Source organism: Erythranthe guttata, chromosome 4, assembly GCF_056151865.1.
Source record: "Erythranthe guttata isolate IM_541 chromosome 4, IM_541, whole genome shotgun sequence".
Classification (NCBI taxonomy): domain Eukaryota; kingdom Viridiplantae; phylum Streptophyta; class Magnoliopsida; order Lamiales; family Phrymaceae; genus Erythranthe; species Erythranthe guttata.
Window position 1 is genome coordinate 6,860,048 of NC_142536.1, and position 19,182 is coordinate 6,879,229.

Genomic DNA, 19,182 nt, shown 5'->3' on the forward strand with positions numbered 1-19,182 from the left:
TAGTAGTGAAACGATCATCAAAAGCTTTGAAAATGACATGTTACATACTTAGTTGTAGCAAAGCAAATATAATTACAATCATGACAGAAAATATTTTACATTTCCAATTGACTAAATGCTGATGAACCAACACACAACCACAGTTATCAAAAGTACTGGAAAAAATAATAAATTACGAGAAAAAAATAAAAAGATAATTAAACTGAAAATTAATAAACCTAATTTCAGATAGGCCTTCATGAAAAGCTATATATTGGGTCTCCCACATATCAAAGGCTAAAACATCCAGATGATTATTCTTGTTGAAACTAATGCATGTCATTCAATCCTGTGCAGAAAAAATAAAAATAGAAAGAAAAATAAAAAGAGTTAGGACAAAAAAATAAATGGAAACAAAATGCCAGGAAATACTTTTTTTTTTTTTTTTGATGAAATACTTGTTTGTGGGTGAATTGCGTTTTGCATACTATAAATAACATAAATTGATGACTTGCACCCCAAAATTTCAAATTTAGCAAAATGCACCCTTAAATTATATATCTCTTGACAACTTGCACCCTGTATCTATTTCTCGCGAGATTTTAATTACAAGAAAGTTCAGAAAATATTTTATGTAGTTATTAATTAATAAGTCAATGTATTAGGCATATATGTGAAATGTTTATTTACATCAATATCCCATGTAATGAACAAAATAATTTGTGATTGAAGATTATTCAAAAAAATTAGAAACTTCTCGAAAAAAAAGTTTAGAAACCGGAAAAGAAATGGATAACAATGTAATTACATACGCAGGATGGAGCTTGAGCAGCCAATATTATGTTTGATAATTTGTTGTGGAGGCCTTTTTATTTTATTGTCATGGATAATTTTCCCTTTAAAATATATTCTAAATATGGGGATATATTGATTTATTGGTAAAGTTGCCAAGAGATATATAATTTGAGGGTGTATTTTGTCAAGTTTAGAATTTCGAGGTGCAAGTCATCAATCAATGGCATTTCTAGGGTGCAGAATGCAATTCACCCTTTTCTTGTTATTTTTTTAATCGGTATAAAATTTCATAATTCTATTATTATTTATTATTATTATTATTATTATTATTATTATTTTTATTTGAAAAAAAAGGACAAATAGGTAGGTGGTAGCTATATACCTTTGGAAAAGCCTGCAGGTTGCATCTGATTCTAGAATGATGGTGCTAGTAGTATTGCCTTCTTGAAGTTCATGCAGCTTCATTTCATATACATACAAAATACACAATTAATTTAATGTATTGAAAAACAAAATTAGGTATATGTAATAATTTCATAATTTAATTTAAAAAATAAATAGTCACACCCTCTTTTGGAGATTGTTGTTTTCTTCTTGAAGGTCTTTATGCTGCATTAATCACAATAGGGTATATATATTTTGATAATTTCATTTATCATATATACTTAATTTGTAACTAAAAAAAGAAATTAAATCAAATTTAAAGTAGAACCTTACCTTTTTCTTCAAGTAGTTTATGTGTTCCATGACGATGCGCCTCTGAAAAAATATCGACACGAGAGTACTTATAGTTTAACGAATCGTAATTTTCTTGATCTTGTGATCAGTTTGAAGAAATATAAAAAATAAAATGATTATACATTTGAATGATTAAACTTTATAATAAAAAAAAATAATCATGATAACGAAAACAACAGTTTCAAGAATGACCTTTTTAGCACGAATGCGTTCCACTCCGACTCGTAGTTGCCGCTCTATCTGTTTCAACTCTTTCATTCCAAGCCCAGATAGATTTTCTCCAGCAAAATGCCTAACAATTATTTTATTTATTCATACATACATTTATATATATATCTATATATCATAAATAATTATTTAAATGGTGAAAATAACTATTTACTATAAAGATTTAACACAAACTTTTCTCTTGCTTCAAGTGTCTCAACTGTTCTGCTCAACTCCTCAATTTCATTTCTCCATACCTGCACAATAATATTTTATCTTTAATTCATGATTTCTTGATTTTTTACAATATATAAACGCGTAATATTAATTTTGACTCTCTATATAATTATATATATAAAATTACCTCCATGGATGTGATGCCTTGCTCATCTGATTTAGTTATCCCAGCCTCAATTTTGTACCTTGTAATAATCCTATTTATGCTGCAGTAACAAATTAAAAAAAAAAATTAAAACCAACAATTAATTCAACTTATTATCGATGAAAATAATAAAATAAATACTACGTTGCGAAATCCAAATTAAAATTAAAAAAAAATGATTGGTTATTGTACTCGTGACTGGAAAATTGGTAAGCTTTTCCGGAAGGAGAAAAGACGAGGAGAGCAACTTCGGCGTCGCATAGTACGGAGAGTTCGAAAGCTTTCTTCAATAAACCATTTCGTCTCTTTGAGAATGTAACTTGCCTGTTTGTTGGATTCTCAATTCTCTTCAACTCTACTTTTCCTCTCCCCATTTTTTTTTTTAAATATAGTTACTGATCGAAATTATTAAACCTAATTTTTCTCGAATATTTCTTGAAAAATTAAGAATGTCTGTAATTAGGTTTAGAAGAAGGAGATGAGAGTAAGGAAAAGAGAAAGCAAAGACAAAGACATGTGTTCAAAAGGTTCTTGTTTTCAGGTTACACATGTTATTTCATGCAGTTTATATAGAGAGATCTCATCTTTTTTTTTTTTTTTTTTTTTTTTTTTTTGAACTTTTCGTAGTGTCGTAGGTATTAAGATGTAACCTAGTTTATGAGTTAAGGGCATTTCTGCAAGAAATCCAAGGTGCTTAAACTTTTTTTTTTTTTGTGTTGATATGGTATTTATTTTTTTGTTTTTTTTTGAAAAAAAAAAGAAACAAAAAGCGACCAATAATGTACTAGTTATCGAATATAAATGAGACGTGCAATCAACGTTCGTTTAGAGGTGCTCTAGGCGCAAAGCGGTTAAACCCACCAAGATCGATCAGCCTTTAGGTTAAGTTGCAGTCAGTGACGGAGCCAGAATTTTATGGTGGTTCAATATTCACGGGAGTTTAGGCTCCCAAAATTTGTACATACGGTTACATATATAAAAAAAAATTTAAAATAATGTACACTAAAATATAATAAAATCATCTAATCTTCCACGACTTAAATTTTCTTCTTGTAACTTCAGGTGGACTAAACTAGCTTGGTGTCTGCTAAAGCTTTTAAAAAGTGATTATAAGTTTTTTACTTCTCTTAAAATAAGCTACGTAAAGCTGAAATATAAAAATTACCATGCAACAACTTCCATTAAAATAAGTTTGTTTAAAATTGATTTTGCATGAAAGTTTACTAACACACTTATCACTAACTTAACTCACAATCATCTTCGGTTTTTTATTTTTAAAACACCAGATGTATTGGGTCGGCTAAAAATATATTAATTATACCGCCATGATCTAAATAAGAGCTTCTGAAAAATATGTGTAATGTATTAAATATAACCATCTCTATGTATTAAATAAATTCTTCATGTATATGTCAACGAAAATTTTCAGAAAGCCTAAAACTTTTGCTTCAATAATTGAAGTATATAATATTTTTTTTTATATGTGGATCATCATATTTTATGTTTAATGCATTGTACAAGAATAATATATAGTAGTACAAAATAAATTTAAATAATATAAAAGGAGAATAATATATAGTAGTATAAAACAAATTAATATATACATTGATGACTATGTGCTTTACTTTTTATTTTGTTTTTGCAGTACTTGACAGTTGTGACTTGTGAGTCCCGTAATCTTGTACCTTATCGATTTGTTTTCCAATTCAAAAACAAAAAAATTACAATTCAGCAGCATATTAATTTGGATTTAAATATTATCAATATTTATTGTCCTGAAAATATTAATGGATCGGATAAAATCAAAAGATAAAGGAAAATGACGAATTCAAGAAGCAAAGACAACAATGGTAAACTGAAATAAGAACCTATAATATCATGACTCGTAATAGTGGTTTTGTAGATGCTACGCTCGATCAGTGAAATAAATCGAGCGATCGTGATCTTGAACCATTGATCTACATGTAATAACACACACATTCATGTGTATGTGTACTTGTGGATAGTTAGTTGTTTATATAGATTTACGGTTCAAAATCACCCAGTGCTTAGACCATGTATAGTGTATATCTAGTACTTTTGTTTTACCTATTTATATAGATTGAACATTCACTCATTTACACACTACTAGAAAATCAGTCTTTAATGACGCCCCAATGACGGCTTGTCATGACAACTTCTAAAAAGCGTCTCAATAAGAGATCTATTGAGACGCGTTTGCATAAAAGCGCTTGGGTAGGTTGGCATAAATAATTTTCCTTTTCTTTTTAATTTTCAAAAAATGCATTTTCTGACGCTTTTTAATAAACTGTCAGAACATATTGTTTGTATTAAAGTAATGTTTATAAATTGTTTCAATATAAATTTTTAAGGGTCATAAAAGGGAACCTAAATTTATATAATAACTTATTAAACTTTAACCTTCCCCTAAAAAAATATTTTGCCGATTGAAATCCCCAACTTATTCATTTTCTTCGTTCTTTCTTCCCTTTCCCCTTCTCTCACTACGCAGGTAGAGCAGCAGGTAGAGCAGAGTCTTCAATTTCAATGGAATTTTCATTTTCCTCCCCAACCACAGAAACCAAAATCCGTTCAATCTTCAAGGCAGTTTTCATTTTTTCTCCAGAATTGCAAATTCCAGCATTCGGTCAAAAGAAGTTTTTGTTTATTGATGGGCAACAAAAGGTTTGTGGAATAGTATGGGTTAATGGAATTTTTTATTGTTCTATAAACAGGGATTATATTTCTGATCTATTTATTTGTGGCAATATGCTGGCAGGGAGGGTCAGCGGCGAGATGATACGTCGTCTCCTTTCACCTAGGGTTCCATGTTTATTATTGTTCTTATGCGCGATTCTTCTCAGTTACTCTCAAGGTAGATTTTTTTTTTCCAATTCAGTTGGCAAATTTGATTTATGAATGATTTTTCGATGAATATTTCAACTAACTAAAATTTATCTTTGAAGATGGTTAATTATATTCTATTTTATGAGCATACACAACAATTACCTTATGGTTTTTCTGCTTTTGCTGTCACGGTATGGTTTTAATTTTCATTTTTTGCCGTGAAGAAATAGTTTTACATTATTTAACAAAGTAAAACTTGCAATGTTCTCCTATTGTTGAGGATGAAGTTTTTGGCTAGGTGAGAAATGGAGTTCAAGATTAATTCCTTGGAACTCATGCGGATAACTTTCGAAGAAAACCATATAGAAGAAACCTACGATATGCTTAAGTGGAACTATTGAATTTAATTTTTTATTAATGAATGTGATTGTCCTTTTCTGTGGTCTTGAAATTCAATATATATTAACATCAAATTGCTATTTTATTGTTTTATCAATCTAAGAGTATCATAATGTTTCTGCAGGTATCATCTTATTATGTATATTCCATTTACTGGTTACGTCGGAACTAAGCTGAATATTGATGATATCTCCTATGTATGTAGAATCTTGAAACGGTATGAATTTTTCTTCCTCTGTCCCTTGAGTTAGTGAGTTAGTAGTGAAGATCTATACTTATCTACTAGTTGTGATATATTCCAGAGCTTTTCCCAAGTTAAGAAGACGAAATTCAGAAACATTTAGAGCTCAGTGCGTAAACACAAAGGAAATCAAGTATGTTTTTCCTTGCATTTTCAAGATCAAAACTTCAAAAATCTTTTCGTCTTTAGCTCTAGTAGCAAATATTGATATTTTCATGTCTATTATATTGTGTTAGGCTGTACTAAAGTATGTGCTATAAAGTATTATAGGGGAAACCTCTGTCTTGATGACTTGGATCTTGATGGTTAGTTGGATATTGATGATCATGCTGATATTTGTATGATTGGGTATTTATATTGTGTTTTCCTAACAAATATAAATCTCTTTTATTTTGTAATCCAAGTTTACTATACAGTCTAGCTATATTAAATCTTGTTCCGATTATGTGGAAGTACTGCTAACCTTATTGTCACTGTTTTTTATTTTTTATGTTTGTTTCTGCAGAAGGTGCTTCATGCTTCAGGGAAAGAAATAGATCGAGTACATTCTTATGTGGCATGTGTTTGGGGAAGAAGATGTCGTAAAGAAGTGGAGTTCAGTGAGTTAAGACAACCTATTGGTCCAATATTTTATATATTAGATTTTAGAACTTTTTAAATTCAAATTTATTGTTTTGAACTACCAACTATACTGGAATGAATGGCTTCAACTTGAGGAACACTCTTTTGGTATTTATCTATGTAAATGGTTTCTTTCTTTGCATTTTGCGGATCAAACTTATGTATTTTTTTTAGTTTGTTGAATTATTATGTTCATGGTGCTAATAATATTAATATTTTATTATAGAAATATATTGAAAGCATAGAAACGTCACTACAACCCTCATAATTATGTTTAGAGACGCCTATAGTTGTCACAAAAATAGGAAATTATAGCATATGATAATATTAACGTGACACTCACAGTCGTCACAACACATGTACATTGGGGACGGATGAAGGCGTCATAAAAGCGTGTTTTTTGAGATGCCTTTTTGTCGTCACAAAAAGATATTATGACGGCCACCTATGTGACGCTTTTAGTAGGCGTCACAATAGGTGAAGCGTCACAATAGACGGATTTAGTGACGTTTTTACGCTGTCACAATAGATGATTTTTCTAGTAGTGACAAGTTCATATATGCGTTAACTTTCTCTATTTCAGGTAGTTTTACCTGAAAATGCTCGCTTAAATTTTCCTTAAACTAAAACGAAAGAGAACAATATTAGAAAGTGTAAATAACCAATAATCTAATAAAGTATTTTAAATTACAAAAACCTAATTTTTTTTATACTTTTATATTTACCGCTTAAGTGAATAATATTTAGGTTTATTTGAATGAAAATCATGAAATATTTTAATCGTCCTTGAAAAATTACCAAACTATTTTAATGTCAATATTTATATTACACGGATGTGTTAATGAGTACTAACAACCATGGAGCGGGTACATGGAGCGGGTACAGGGTGGATTTTGGAATACCCGCCCCGTACTTGTTTCGGGCGTAACTTTACCATACGTACCCCACCCTGTTAAGAGAAGATAGTGGATACCCCCCCTACCCCCGCCCCTTACCTCTAATTTTTTTTTTTTTTATTCATAATTTATTTATTTAAAATATCCCTAAAAGTTAGTATTTTTAATAATATAAAAATATATAAGCGGGTTGGATACAAGTCAGATATGAAGTGTATATATTCAAAACAGGTACCCATACATGTGATATTTTAAAATCCGTATTCACCCCATTAACTAACAGAAATCGGGGATTACCCGGTGACAAGTTAAGTTGACATACTAGTGAATGAATTATCACAATTTGTGTCCCTTAATTTGTATGCATAACAATGTAAATGTGGAATTATGACACCCAAATTGAAATGTTGGAATTCAAAAGTTGCTGCCCACTCATTCCTATATATAGGTGTCATTTTTTAAGTTGAGGGTTTAATAAAGTATGTCTGAAATCAAGAACTCATGTCTTGTAGTATTCAAAAGAAAATTGGTGTTTTTTGTCCTCCCACTTTTGATGTGGGCTACAACCATTATTAATGAAATTATGCAACCAAAGACTTCACCAATTTTCACCATTTTTCATACTTAGAAAATAATTTAATGAAATATTTCTATTTTTACCAAGAATGCATGATTTATTATATAAATAATTAAGTCATCATGATTGCTTTATGACTTCAAATATTTATAGGTAAATCTCATTGTATATCAATTTACACGGGAGATGGATTCAAAAAAAGAGTGATTCTCTCTGCTATCGAAGTCAAATACATTTTATTTTATTTTTCGTTAAATCAATTTTATTTATTTAAATTGATTTTGTTCATATTAATTAATGAGTTGTTATTTTAAGTTTAGTGCTTAATTATTTTAACATATGCTTAATTAATCCACCTATTAAACTCACTGTCTCTTTTAGTGTGTGTTTTTTCGTGCAGGACAAGAGCTCTTGGATTTTATAAATACGAGATGTCTTTATTTCATTCATTACGCATTTTTGAAGAACGTTGAGAGCAGAGCGCTTTGTTTTCGTTGTATTTTACTCACTACAGAATTGAGTCTGTTTGTATTCAATATCATTGAATACCAGTATGCACGTACTTCTTCTGTTAAGTATAAATTGTCATTAATTCTAGAAATCCTTGTACAAAGAAATTAACTTGTGGTTTAATTTCTTCATAGAAGGAAAGATCTTTTACTTCTCTTTGGACATTTTGAATATTGTTTTATAATGTTTTTTGCTTGCAAAAGGCACATGCACAAGTTATATATTTGTAGATAGTAATTTAAAATTTGTGGTCATTTAATTTCCACTACAAAATATTTCTTTAGCATAATTTTTTGTCATATCATATATGTAAATCTCTAATTTTATATTTTCTATATAATTTATACGAATTCGTAGATTTGAATCTTTCACAACACTTTCAAATAAATTGACTAGACATATTTTAATCTTAAAATACCTAAAAATAAAAATAAAATAAAAAAATAAAAAATAAAATAATCTTTCTAGTTTCTTTCTCATTATTTCTTTTCAAGAGAACTTTCCCTAAAATGACATCGGGATTAATTCATGTCTTTTGGTATTAGAGCATGTTTGGCTAAGCTTATAAGCTCCTAAAAACATCTTATAAGATGTTTAGGAGCTTATAAGTTGTTAAAAGGTGTTTGGTAAAAAAATTGCAAAAGATCTTATTTTTTCCAAAAATAAGCTGTTAGGGAGCTTATAAGATGTTTTTAAAAAAGTACCTCTACCCCACCTTTTTTCTTTAAGATCTTATTTGCTTCTTTACTAAAACACTTAAAATACAAAATTACCCTCAAATACTTTATTATATTACATGAATACTAATAATATTTATATTTTATCAAAACAGCGTATTCTTGTAATCAAGATTAATAATTAGTTAAATATAATTATCGTAATTATCATAATAATTGTAAAAAAATTATTCTCTATTTATATTTTATATGTATATAAAAATACACGAATATTCTTATTATCTCCATAATAAATTATATTTCTTTCATCTATAAAAAAAATTATATTTCTTGTACAACTTTTATTTTATATTATTAATATTATTTGAAAAAATAATTTGTAAATATTATAATAATATTTTAGGAACAAAAGTATTTGAGTCAAATAAGTTAACAATTATACTGGCGTCATGTACTTATTTGTCATTATAGCAATAAACAGACCTTTTATTTCCAAACACCTGAACAACTTATAAAAACAAAAAGTAACTTATAAGCTACATATCCAAACACCTTAAAAAATAATTTTTAAAATAAGATCTAACAGCTTATCAGCTCCTAAAACATCTTATCAGATGTAGGAGCTTATAAGATGTTTTAAATAAGCTTAGCCAAACGGGCTCTTAGAGTACTCCGCTACAAATAAACAACAATTTACAAATTAATCGAAAACTAAAAAATCCTATATATATATATAAGTAAATAATCCACTGCTTCTCATAAGAATAACTTGATATCTATTTGATTTCAATATTACCAATTTTAAGTTTCTCAAAATGTAAATACATACATATGTATACATAGATAAATACGTACATATATGCACATATATATTCTACACATATTCAAATCAATGTTAATTAATGTTTGATTACTTTTTTTAAAATTTAATGTTAATTAAAGATTGCTTTGGCCAAGAGAAGGAAACCAGCAATAACAAAGCGAAACGTAGCTCATAAAGAAAATCTGTCCATCTCATGGGATTTCGACACGAGACCCAAATTCTTTGATCTTTGATTGATGGATGGGAGAGATTGGACATGTATATATATTGGGTTCCAACTAAACTTTAGGGGAGAAAAAGAAACATAAAAAAGATATATATATATATATATATATATATATATATATATATATATATATATATATATATATATATATATATATATATAAAAGATGTTAAAAAAGATGTTTAGGCATTTAGATGAGAAATTTATTTATAAGAGATGGAAATTGTTGATGGCTTGATGCCATATTTCTCAAATGAAAATTTGATGAAATATATGACTTTTTGATAAATAGAAAATGGCAAACATTTAATTATATGTATTTGTTAGGAAATTTATCTTGTTTTGCAATTCTTTAAAGTTTTTTTTTCTTTAATTATGATTTTATTTATTTATTTTTAATTGTTTTACATTAGGAAATATTTATTATTACTCATATTAGAGGTAGAAATCATGAATGATTCTATTTCTTAAATAATATATATTTTTAGGTTCAAGCTAGGGTTACGTTATCTGATCAATCTAGAGAATAACTTCGGGGGTTTTATTAAAGAAAAGGTTATTCAAATGCAGTCTCTAGATCACAATTGTGCCATCGTTGTAGTTGTTGCGATAAGCACCCCGTCTGAACGGGCTTTAACACAATCGTGAGTACCTCCTCCGCGGGCACTACTCGCGGTTCCTTCTCTCGAATTATCTGGGCTATTTTTTCTCTGCTAGTGCTCGGGGTTTCGCTTCTCGCTTCCTTTCCGCCTTCTGAACTCCCTCTGCGTTGCATTTTCTCGAACCCTTTATTCGCCTATTGTTAAGTGTATATTTTTACACTTTATCGTATCTTTTTATTTAAGCTTTTGGTGTATTTTAACGATAATTGGTGCTTAAAAAGTTGATTTATTGTATTTTAGGTATAAATTGAAGAATTGGAAAAGTATGGGGTCAAAACTGCAATTTTGGAGAAAATATGGGTCAAAAGTGAAAAAATCAAAATTCTGAAGAGTTAAAGCTCGGACCCCGTCCGAGTTTTAGTTCAAATTGTGGGACCCCCGTCCGAGACTCCGAAGCTGCGCAGTAAAGGAATTTTAATTGCACAAGGGAACTGCCTTCTTCCCCAAGTTCTTCACCCTATATAAGACCAACACAAGCACACAATTGGAGATCTTTTTACGCAATTTGGAGAGCAACAAAGCAATAACGAAGACGAAGAATTCGAAGACTCAAAGCATAGATTTATCGTTTATGACTTATTTTATTTGCGTTTTTGCTTTAATCATGAGTAGCTAAATTTCTTATTTCTAGGATTTTATTTGGAACCTATGTGGGATTTATGAACCCTTTTCCATGATTTTATGCAAGTTTTAATTCCGGATTATTTCTTCTACTTGTTTTATTAAGTTCATGAAACTGGCCACTTTATGTGCTTTTATGTTATTGTTAATCGCATGAATCGGAAGATCGGGTTAATAATTAGAACTGTGGTAGAAGAGCCTTTGTGGTATTAACATAGGAATATAGTTAATCTCTTAGGTAGCTATTATTGAGATTTGTGTTGAACGCTGTGTTCTAGAATTAATTGCATATGAATATAGTAATTGAATCTAGAATATTAGAATCGTAATACACGCGGAAGCGGGTTATGATTATTTTAGCATCTCAGGTTAATAATCCGGATTAATTGCTTGAATAATTGAAGGGGGGAGTAATAATCACATAGGGGGAAGAATAAAATCCTAGGCTTGTTTATCTTGATTAAATCTTCGTTTTAAATTGCTTTCTTGTTTTTGCTTGCTTTTAATTTAGTTTAATTTAGTTAATTCTCTCTAAAATTCGACTGTGTAGGGTGGGCTTGATAATAATTGGTAGAATTTAGCGTCTAGGATTAGATAATTAAATATTCCCTGTGGGTTCGATATCCAGACTTTTAGTCCACTATATTACTTGTACGATACGTGTAGGTATGGCAATGGGGCGGGTATGGGGCGGGTTTTGCAATCCCCATCCCCGCCCCGCTATGGAAATCCCCATCCCCATCCCCATCAAAAATCCCCACGGGTATTAAAAGAATCCCCATACCCGCCCCATAAAATCCCCACGGGTATCGGGGCGGGTAAAAATCCCCATCTATTTTTTTTCTTTTTTTTTTATAAATAAATATGCAATTTACTTATAATTTAAAGGTTTATTTCAACAAATAAATCAATATTTAATTACAATACTAATATTTAATTATATAATGGAAACCTAAAAATCCCCATTTTTAACTAATATTTAATATATTACTACTATTTAATTATTTATATTTAATATTATAATTAAAAAATATATATTATATATATAAATAATGCGGGGCGGGTACGGGGCGGGTCTACGGGGCGGGTATAGGCAAACCCATCCCCGTACCCGTACCCGGTCAAAAAAAAAATTCAATCCCCATACCCGCCCCATTTTTTTTCGGGGCGGGTAATACCCGAAAATTTCGGGGCGGGGCGGGGCGGGGATCCATCGGGGCGGATCAAATTGCCATCCCTAGATACGTGCACTTGCGTGTAGGTTTTCGGTCAACAAGTTTTTGGCGCCGTTGCCGGTGAATATTTTAATTATTTATTTTATTCTAGCTCTAGATTTGAACAATTTTCACGATTCACCCATTTAAGTTTTGTTTTATTTTATTTTTGCTTTAGGTACTGTGTATGCTCAGGAGACTCGATCTTGCTAGAGAACCGTTTGATCCCGAAATCGAACGTACTTTTCGAGCCGCTAGGAGACTTCAACGCGAAAACAATATAATGGAGGACGAAGACCGCAGGGCAGCGGGTAATTTACTCGGGGCCAAAGGAAACCAAGTCCAAGACCCACCCCCTCTACTTCCAGTACAGGCAGCAGCTAGGCCACGTGCACTTCAAGATTACATAATCCCGACTCATGACGGATTCCGCCCAAGCATCCAATATCTACCTATTGAGGCGCACAATTTTGAGATCAAGCAAGGCCTCTTGAAGATGCTCCAAAATAACGGGCTATTTAGTGGATTGGCGGGTGAAGATCCCCATCTTCACATTGTCAATTTTCTAGATACCTGTAATTCCCACCGTCAAAACGGCGTTTCCCAAGAGGCGCTACAATTAATCCTCTTCAAGCACTCCTTACAAGGAAGAGCTCGCTAGTGGTTGATGTCCCGAGCCCCCCACTCTATCTCGTCGTGGCCTCAACTCCTCAACCTTTTCATGAAAGTTTATAGCTCACCGGAGAAAGACGAGAGAATCCGACGAGAAATTCATAATTTCGTCCAAGAGCAAGGTGAGCAATTATACGAGGCATGGGAGAGATATAAAACTCTTTTGCGGCTGTGTCCAACACATGGAGTCGAACAATGGCGGCAAATCCACATCTTCTACCAAGGGATTAACGAGAATGCACGAAGCGTCTTAGATGCATCAACCGGGGGCAACTTCATGAGTCAATCAATACCGGATGCATTTATCATGTTGGATCAAATTGCACAAAATCGGTTTGCCAAGTCAAGCGAGAGGACGGTTAGTGGAGCCAAGAAAATTCCCGGAGTGTTGGAGTTAGATACAATTACGGCCCTTCAAGCTCAAGTGACCCAAATTGCTCAACAAAATCAACTCCTTCTGCAGCACATCAAAGCAAGTCCACCACAACAAGTCCAAGCAATTGATTCTCCATGTTGTGAAATTTGCGGTGGAAATCATTACACGCTCCAATGCCAACAAGATATGGAGTCGCTCAACTACGTCAACAACGCGCCTCGCCAATTCCAAAATCAAGGGTGGAGATCACAAGTGCAATATGGAGGAAATCAACAAGGCCAAGGATATCAAAGACCTCAAGGTCAATTCCAAAATCAAGCCCCTCCTCAACAAAGCTATCAAGGCAACAATCCACCGGCCCAAAAATCAAACACGGAGGAGACATTGGCCCAATTCATAACCGCTACCCAAGCCTCGTTGCGAAATTTGGAGAATCAAGTCGCTCAATTATCTTTGAATCAAGATAACCGTCCGCAAGGAGCATTGCCATCGAATACGGAAGATCCTCGAAAGCAAAAGTTCGAGACGTGCCAAGCTATCTATTTCAAGATCGAGAAAAAAAAAAGAAATTCAAGTCAAGCCGCAAGTCACTGTAGCCGAATGGGTCGAGCCAATCCCATATCCACAAAGATTGCTAACGAAAAAGATCGAGGTTGAGGCGTGCCAAGTAGTCACCTTGAAGAACGGTAAGCAATTGGAGGAAGCCCCACAAAAAGAGAAGAGAAACACGGTAATCGAGAAGCCGAAAGTGAATGAGGAAAAAAAATCAACTCATGAAGAGCCACCATCAACGGTGCCTTCAGAAGTCCCTCCAATTCCTTATCCTCAAAAGTTTATAAAGAAGAAGCTCGATGCCGAATATCAAAGATTTTTGGACAAGTTGAAGGAAATTCGCATAAATATTCCTTTTATTGAAGCACTTCAAAAGATGCCAAAGTGGGTGAAGTTCCTCAAGGACCTCGTGAAGAAAAGTAAGAAATTGCTAGGGAACGAGATGGTCCAACTCACGGAGCAAATTAGTGCAATTCTTACTCGACCTCTTCAACAAAAACTCGGCGATCCAGGTAAGTTTACTATTCCTTGTACTATAGGAGGTACAAATTTTAGATCCCTCATTGATTTAGGCGCTAGCATTAATCTTATGCCGTACTCTACTTTTAAAAATCTTGGGCTAGGAGAAATTGAACCGACGGCTATAACTCTTCAATTAGCCGATAGATCTTTAGTTTACCCACAAGGTATTTTAGAGAATGTGTTAGTGAAGGTTAATAAATTTATCTTCCCTGTAGATTTCGTTATACTTGATATAGATGAGGATAGGGAGATACCTCTTATCGTAGGGAGGCCGTTTTTAGCCACGTCGAAGACGCTAATTGATTGTGCTAGTGGTGATCTTACAATGACTGTTCATGATCAAACAATCAAATTTAATGTTTTTAGTGCTAATAAAAATCCATGTGATAATAATGATTGTTTTGCTATTGAACTTATAGATTTTACAATTCATGAAAAATTTGATGTTTTGAACTTGGACAATGGGAAAGTATCTTTGAGCGCAGGAGATGATGGCAGAAACGGGAATCGGACGGAGCAAGTTTACTTCATGGACTCAATTTTAACTCCTCCGAGAGAAAGTCATATGAGTTTGAGTCATAATGGCGATGAGAGTACAAGGAAGATGTTACCACCCAAAGACTCGAGCAAGTCACGAGAGAAGGATGAGTCAAGCTCTTGTGGTCGTAAGGAGAAAGTCAAAAGGAAATTGCACAAAGGACAATTGGTGTTATTGTGCAAATCACGGCTGTGGTTATTCCCAAGGAAACGCAAATCAAAGGGGTCGGTACCATTTATTGTCCAAGAGATTCTTCCTCACGAAGTGGTCAAAATAAAGGAGCGAGATTTAAATCGTACGTTCAACGTGAAGCGGAGCCGGCTCATACCATATTGGGAAGCGAGTGAAGATTGCCAAGTGACTTAGGTCACTTTTGCTTGAAATTAAAGAAGCAACGTCCGGCTGAAGACTTTAAACTTAGCGCTTCTCGAGAGGCAACCCGAGCTTTATTGTTTTTCGTAGTTTTTCTTTTATTTTTCGTTTTGTTTTTATCGTCATAGGCATGCATTCTAATTAATTTATTTGAATTTAAATTTTTAGGGTCGAAAACATGGTCAGGGGGTCCAGACGGCCGCCCGAAATCGCAAGCAAAATCCCAGACGGCCGTCCGGGCAGCGTCACAGCAGGTGGGACGGCCGTCCTAAAATATGCCTAAAATGTGGGACGGCCGTCCCAAAACCAGTAAGGCGTAGCAACTTTCGGACGGCCGTCCCCAATCAGCACAAAACACGGGACGGCTGTCCGACTATTTTTGGGGCGGTTTAACTTTAAAAAATTTAGATTTTCTCCCCAATTATTTCCTAAACCCTCATCTTTCCTTCTCTCAAACTCCCACACACAAATGGAGGCTAGAGAATCGAACCAAATTCTTCAAAATCTACTCTTTCAAGGCACGCCCACAAGGTGTTCGACAATTTGCTCCAACCAAATTTTGAGTTTGATTGTCAACCAATTCTCACCGAATCTATTCCAACCTCTCTCTCAACAATGTCATCCAACAAACGAGGCCGCACGAGCGAAGCATCATCTTCCAAAGGGAAGGGAAAGGGAAAGAAAAGTGCCACCGCCCAATGAGGACGAGCGTGAGAGAGCTAGGGAGGAGCACCCCGATCACATCGACTTCGACTAAATCAGGTGTTTTCTATCCATAAACTTTGTGCTAAATTCGTTGAGGGCAACGAAAATTTTAAGTTTGGGGGTGAAAAACATGTTATTTTTGTGCTTATTTGTTTTAGTTTGCATGCATTAGGTTTTATTCGTTTTTTTTTTTTTTTCTCGTTTTTTCTGGAATATAAAAAAAAAATAATAATAATAATATTTGCTTGAGTCGAATGCATCGATGATTTATGATGATGAGAGATGATCAATGTTTGATGATGAGATTGCTTGTTTTGTGTGATAAGGATTTGATGTTTGTTTAGCTTTCGATTCAACGGGACTTAGAAGCAAATTATTGCTAGGAATCACATTTTGTGCATTGCTTTGGTTGAATGTTTTGTATTTTAAATTTGGAATTAATTTGTGCTAGATCATGCTATGTTCGGTTTTAAGACTCACCTTAGGAAATTTATGATACGAAGTATTGAGTAGTGAGTGATTTGGGTTATGATTTGGGCCTTCTTTGAACCGTTTGAGCCTTTCAAGCCGACCTTTTTATCGAAATTATCCTTAGAACCTTGATTTGAGTCTCGGAGAAAAGGTGTTCTTTCTTTTAGCCAATGTGTAAGGTAGAATAGGTGGAGATTCGTGAAAATTACCCCTTGGAGTTCGGTCGAAAATTTTTATAAGGTCCTTCTTCTTCTTTGAAAAAAAAAGGAGAAAAAAAAAAGAAAAAAAAGAAGACAAATATATATGCTTCTAGATATATATATATATATATATATATATATATATATATATATATATATATATATATATATATATATATATATATATATTAAAAAATAATAATAAAAATAAAATAAAATAAAAAAAGAAAGAAAAAAGAGAAAAAGAAGAGACTAGAAGGGAGAAATAAGGACTAGTTGTTGAATTATTTTTGAAAACTCGATCCATCGTCTCAAAACCAAAAGTGGAGACTTTTGAACTTTTGAGAATCGAGTTTCTTAAAGTCCTTAGAGGTGAATTCATTGTTTCAAACGCCTATCTTTCAAATTTTTGCGTAATCACCTCAATTCAAGAAAAATAGCCACATATACCCATATTTCCTACCTCGAACCAAAGAGCCTAACAATTGAAAGCCACAAAGCCCCAATGATCCCAATAGCTTAATGTTCGATATTAGTAGAGTAGAATAATTTGGTGAGTTTGGAGTCAAGCATATGCATGTAAGTATAAATTCTTTCTATCTTTAATTTGCAGATATTGGATGCTTGAAGCAATTGTATAATTGTGGTTTTTGGTAATGGTGAGTGACTAAGTGTTGTTGAATTTTGAGCTTGCGAATGCCTAAGAATTGTCATTATAATTACAAGTTCTGAAAACGTGAAGTTGATCATTGATCAATGTGATGAGATGTTATTGTTGAGTTATTTGCTTATTGGTAGATTTTGCTTGAGGACAAGCAAAAGTTCAAGTTTGGGGGTGTGTTAAGTGTATAATTTAACACTTTATCGTATCTTTTTATTTAAGCTTTTGGTGTGTTTTAACGATAATTGGTGCTTAAAAAGTTGATTTATTGTATTTTAGGTACAAATTGAAGAATTGGAAAAATATGGGTCAAAACTGCAATTTTGGAGAAAATATGGGTCAAAAGTGAAAAAATCAAAATTCTGAAAATTTAAAGCTCGGACCCCCGTCCGAGTTTTAGTTCAAATTGTGGGACCCCCGTCCGAGACTCCGAAGCTGCGCAGTAAAGGAATTTTAATTGCACAAGGAAACTGCCTTCTTCCCCAAGTTCTTCACCCTATATAAGACCAACCCAAGCACACAATTGGGGATCTTTTTACGCAATTTGGAGAGCAACAAAGCAATAACGAAGACGAAGAATTCGAAGACTCAAAGCATAGATTTATCGTTTATGACTTATTTTATTTGCGTTTTTGCTTTAATCATGAGTAGCTAAATTTCTTATTTCTAGGATTTTATTTGGAACCCTATGTGGGATTTATGAACCCTTTTCCATGATTTTATGCAAGTTTTAATTCCGGATTATTTCTTCTACTTGTTTTATTAAGTTCATGAAACTGGCCACTTTATGTGCTTTTATGTTATTGTTAATCGCATGAATCGGAAGATCGAGTTAATAATTAGAAATGTGGTAGAAGAGCCTTTGTGGTATTAACATAGGAATATAGTTAATCTCTTAGGTAGCTATTATTGAGATTTGTGCTTAACGCTGTGTTCTAGAATTAATTGCATAGGAATATAGTAATTGAATCTAGACTATTAGAATCGTAATACACGCGGAAGCGGGTTATGATTATTTTAGCATCTCAGGTTAATAATCCGGATTAATTGCTTGAATAATTGAAGGGGGGAGTAATAATCACATATGGGGAACAATAAAATCCTAGGCTTGTTTATCTTGATTAAATCTTCGTTTTAAATTGCTTTCTTGTTTTTGCTTGCTTTTAATTTAGTTTAATTTAGTTATTTCTCTCTAAAATTCGACTGTGTAGGGTGGCTTGATAATAATTGGTAGAATTTAGCGTCTAGAATTAGATAATTAAATATTCCCTGTGGGTTCGATATCCGGACTTTTAGTCCACTATATTACTTGTACGATACGTGCACTTGCGTGTAGGTTTTCGGCCAACACCTATAACCTTGCCGACCTCTTTATACAACCTGAACTTCATCTTCATATGATATGTTGATACCATAACTCAGAAAAGATAAAGTGGTCGCCCCAAGATTATGTTGTATCTAGACGGGGCATCCACGATCAGGAACTTGTTCGTACGGGTTTGGGTAAATGGTTTGGATAAGGTTATCTGCAACGAAAACTCCCATTTTATTGCCACAACCACAGCCAAAAAATCATAAATAATTGTCTTTATTGGACTGATCTTTACACGAAGCTGCATTTGTTCAAAACATTCGGTGTATTGGATATCCGCGATGACAATGATGATAACCAGAGGGGCTAGGGTCACTATGGGTATG

The 19,182-nt window shown here is 32.8% G+C and overlaps 1 protein-coding gene and 1 long non-coding RNA gene across 2 annotated transcripts; one reads left to right on the top strand and one right to left on the bottom strand.

The window, feature by feature from the left end:
• Nucleotides 1-25: 25 nt before the first annotated feature.
• Nucleotides 26-2,745, bottom strand: LOC105951648 (agamous-like MADS-box protein AGL11). Its single transcript, XM_012975098.2, has 8 exons — nucleotides 2,294-2,745; nucleotides 2,084-2,162; nucleotides 1,915-1,976; nucleotides 1,705-1,804; nucleotides 1,492-1,533; nucleotides 1,342-1,383; nucleotides 1,157-1,233; nucleotides 26-328 (listed from the first exon to the last, which is right to left on the bottom strand). The coding sequence occupies exons 1-8, from the start codon at nucleotides 2,473-2,475 to the stop codon at nucleotides 319-321; spliced, it is 594 nt and encodes a 197-aa protein (XP_012830552.2). The 5' UTR covers nucleotides 2,476-2,745; the 3' UTR covers nucleotides 26-318.
• Nucleotides 2,746-4,519: 1,774 nt separating this feature from the next.
• LOC148771011 (uncharacterized) lies at nucleotides 4,520-6,354 on the top strand. Its single transcript, XR_016031012.1, has 5 exons — nucleotides 4,520-4,786; nucleotides 4,881-4,976; nucleotides 5,472-5,564; nucleotides 5,650-5,721; nucleotides 6,094-6,354. It is a non-coding gene; the product is annotated as an uncharacterized LOC148771011 (long non-coding RNA).
• Nucleotides 6,355-19,182: the final 12,828 nt, after the last annotated feature.

Bases quoted from the DNA above. Each gene is read 5' to 3' on its own strand.
- LOC105951648 (XM_012975098.2), bottom strand. From the start codon at position 2,475: ATGGGGAGAGGAAAAGTAGAGTTGAAGAGAATTGAGAATCCAACAAAC. The intron at 1,805-1,914 runs GTTTGTGTTAAA...AATAATTGTTAG, and splicing joins ACACTTGAAGCAAGAGAAAA to GCATTTTGCTGGAGAAAATC. The intron at 1,384-1,491 runs GTAAGGTTCTAC...TGATTAATGCAG, and splicing joins TAAACTACTTGAAGAAAAAG to CATAAAGACCTTCAAGAAGA.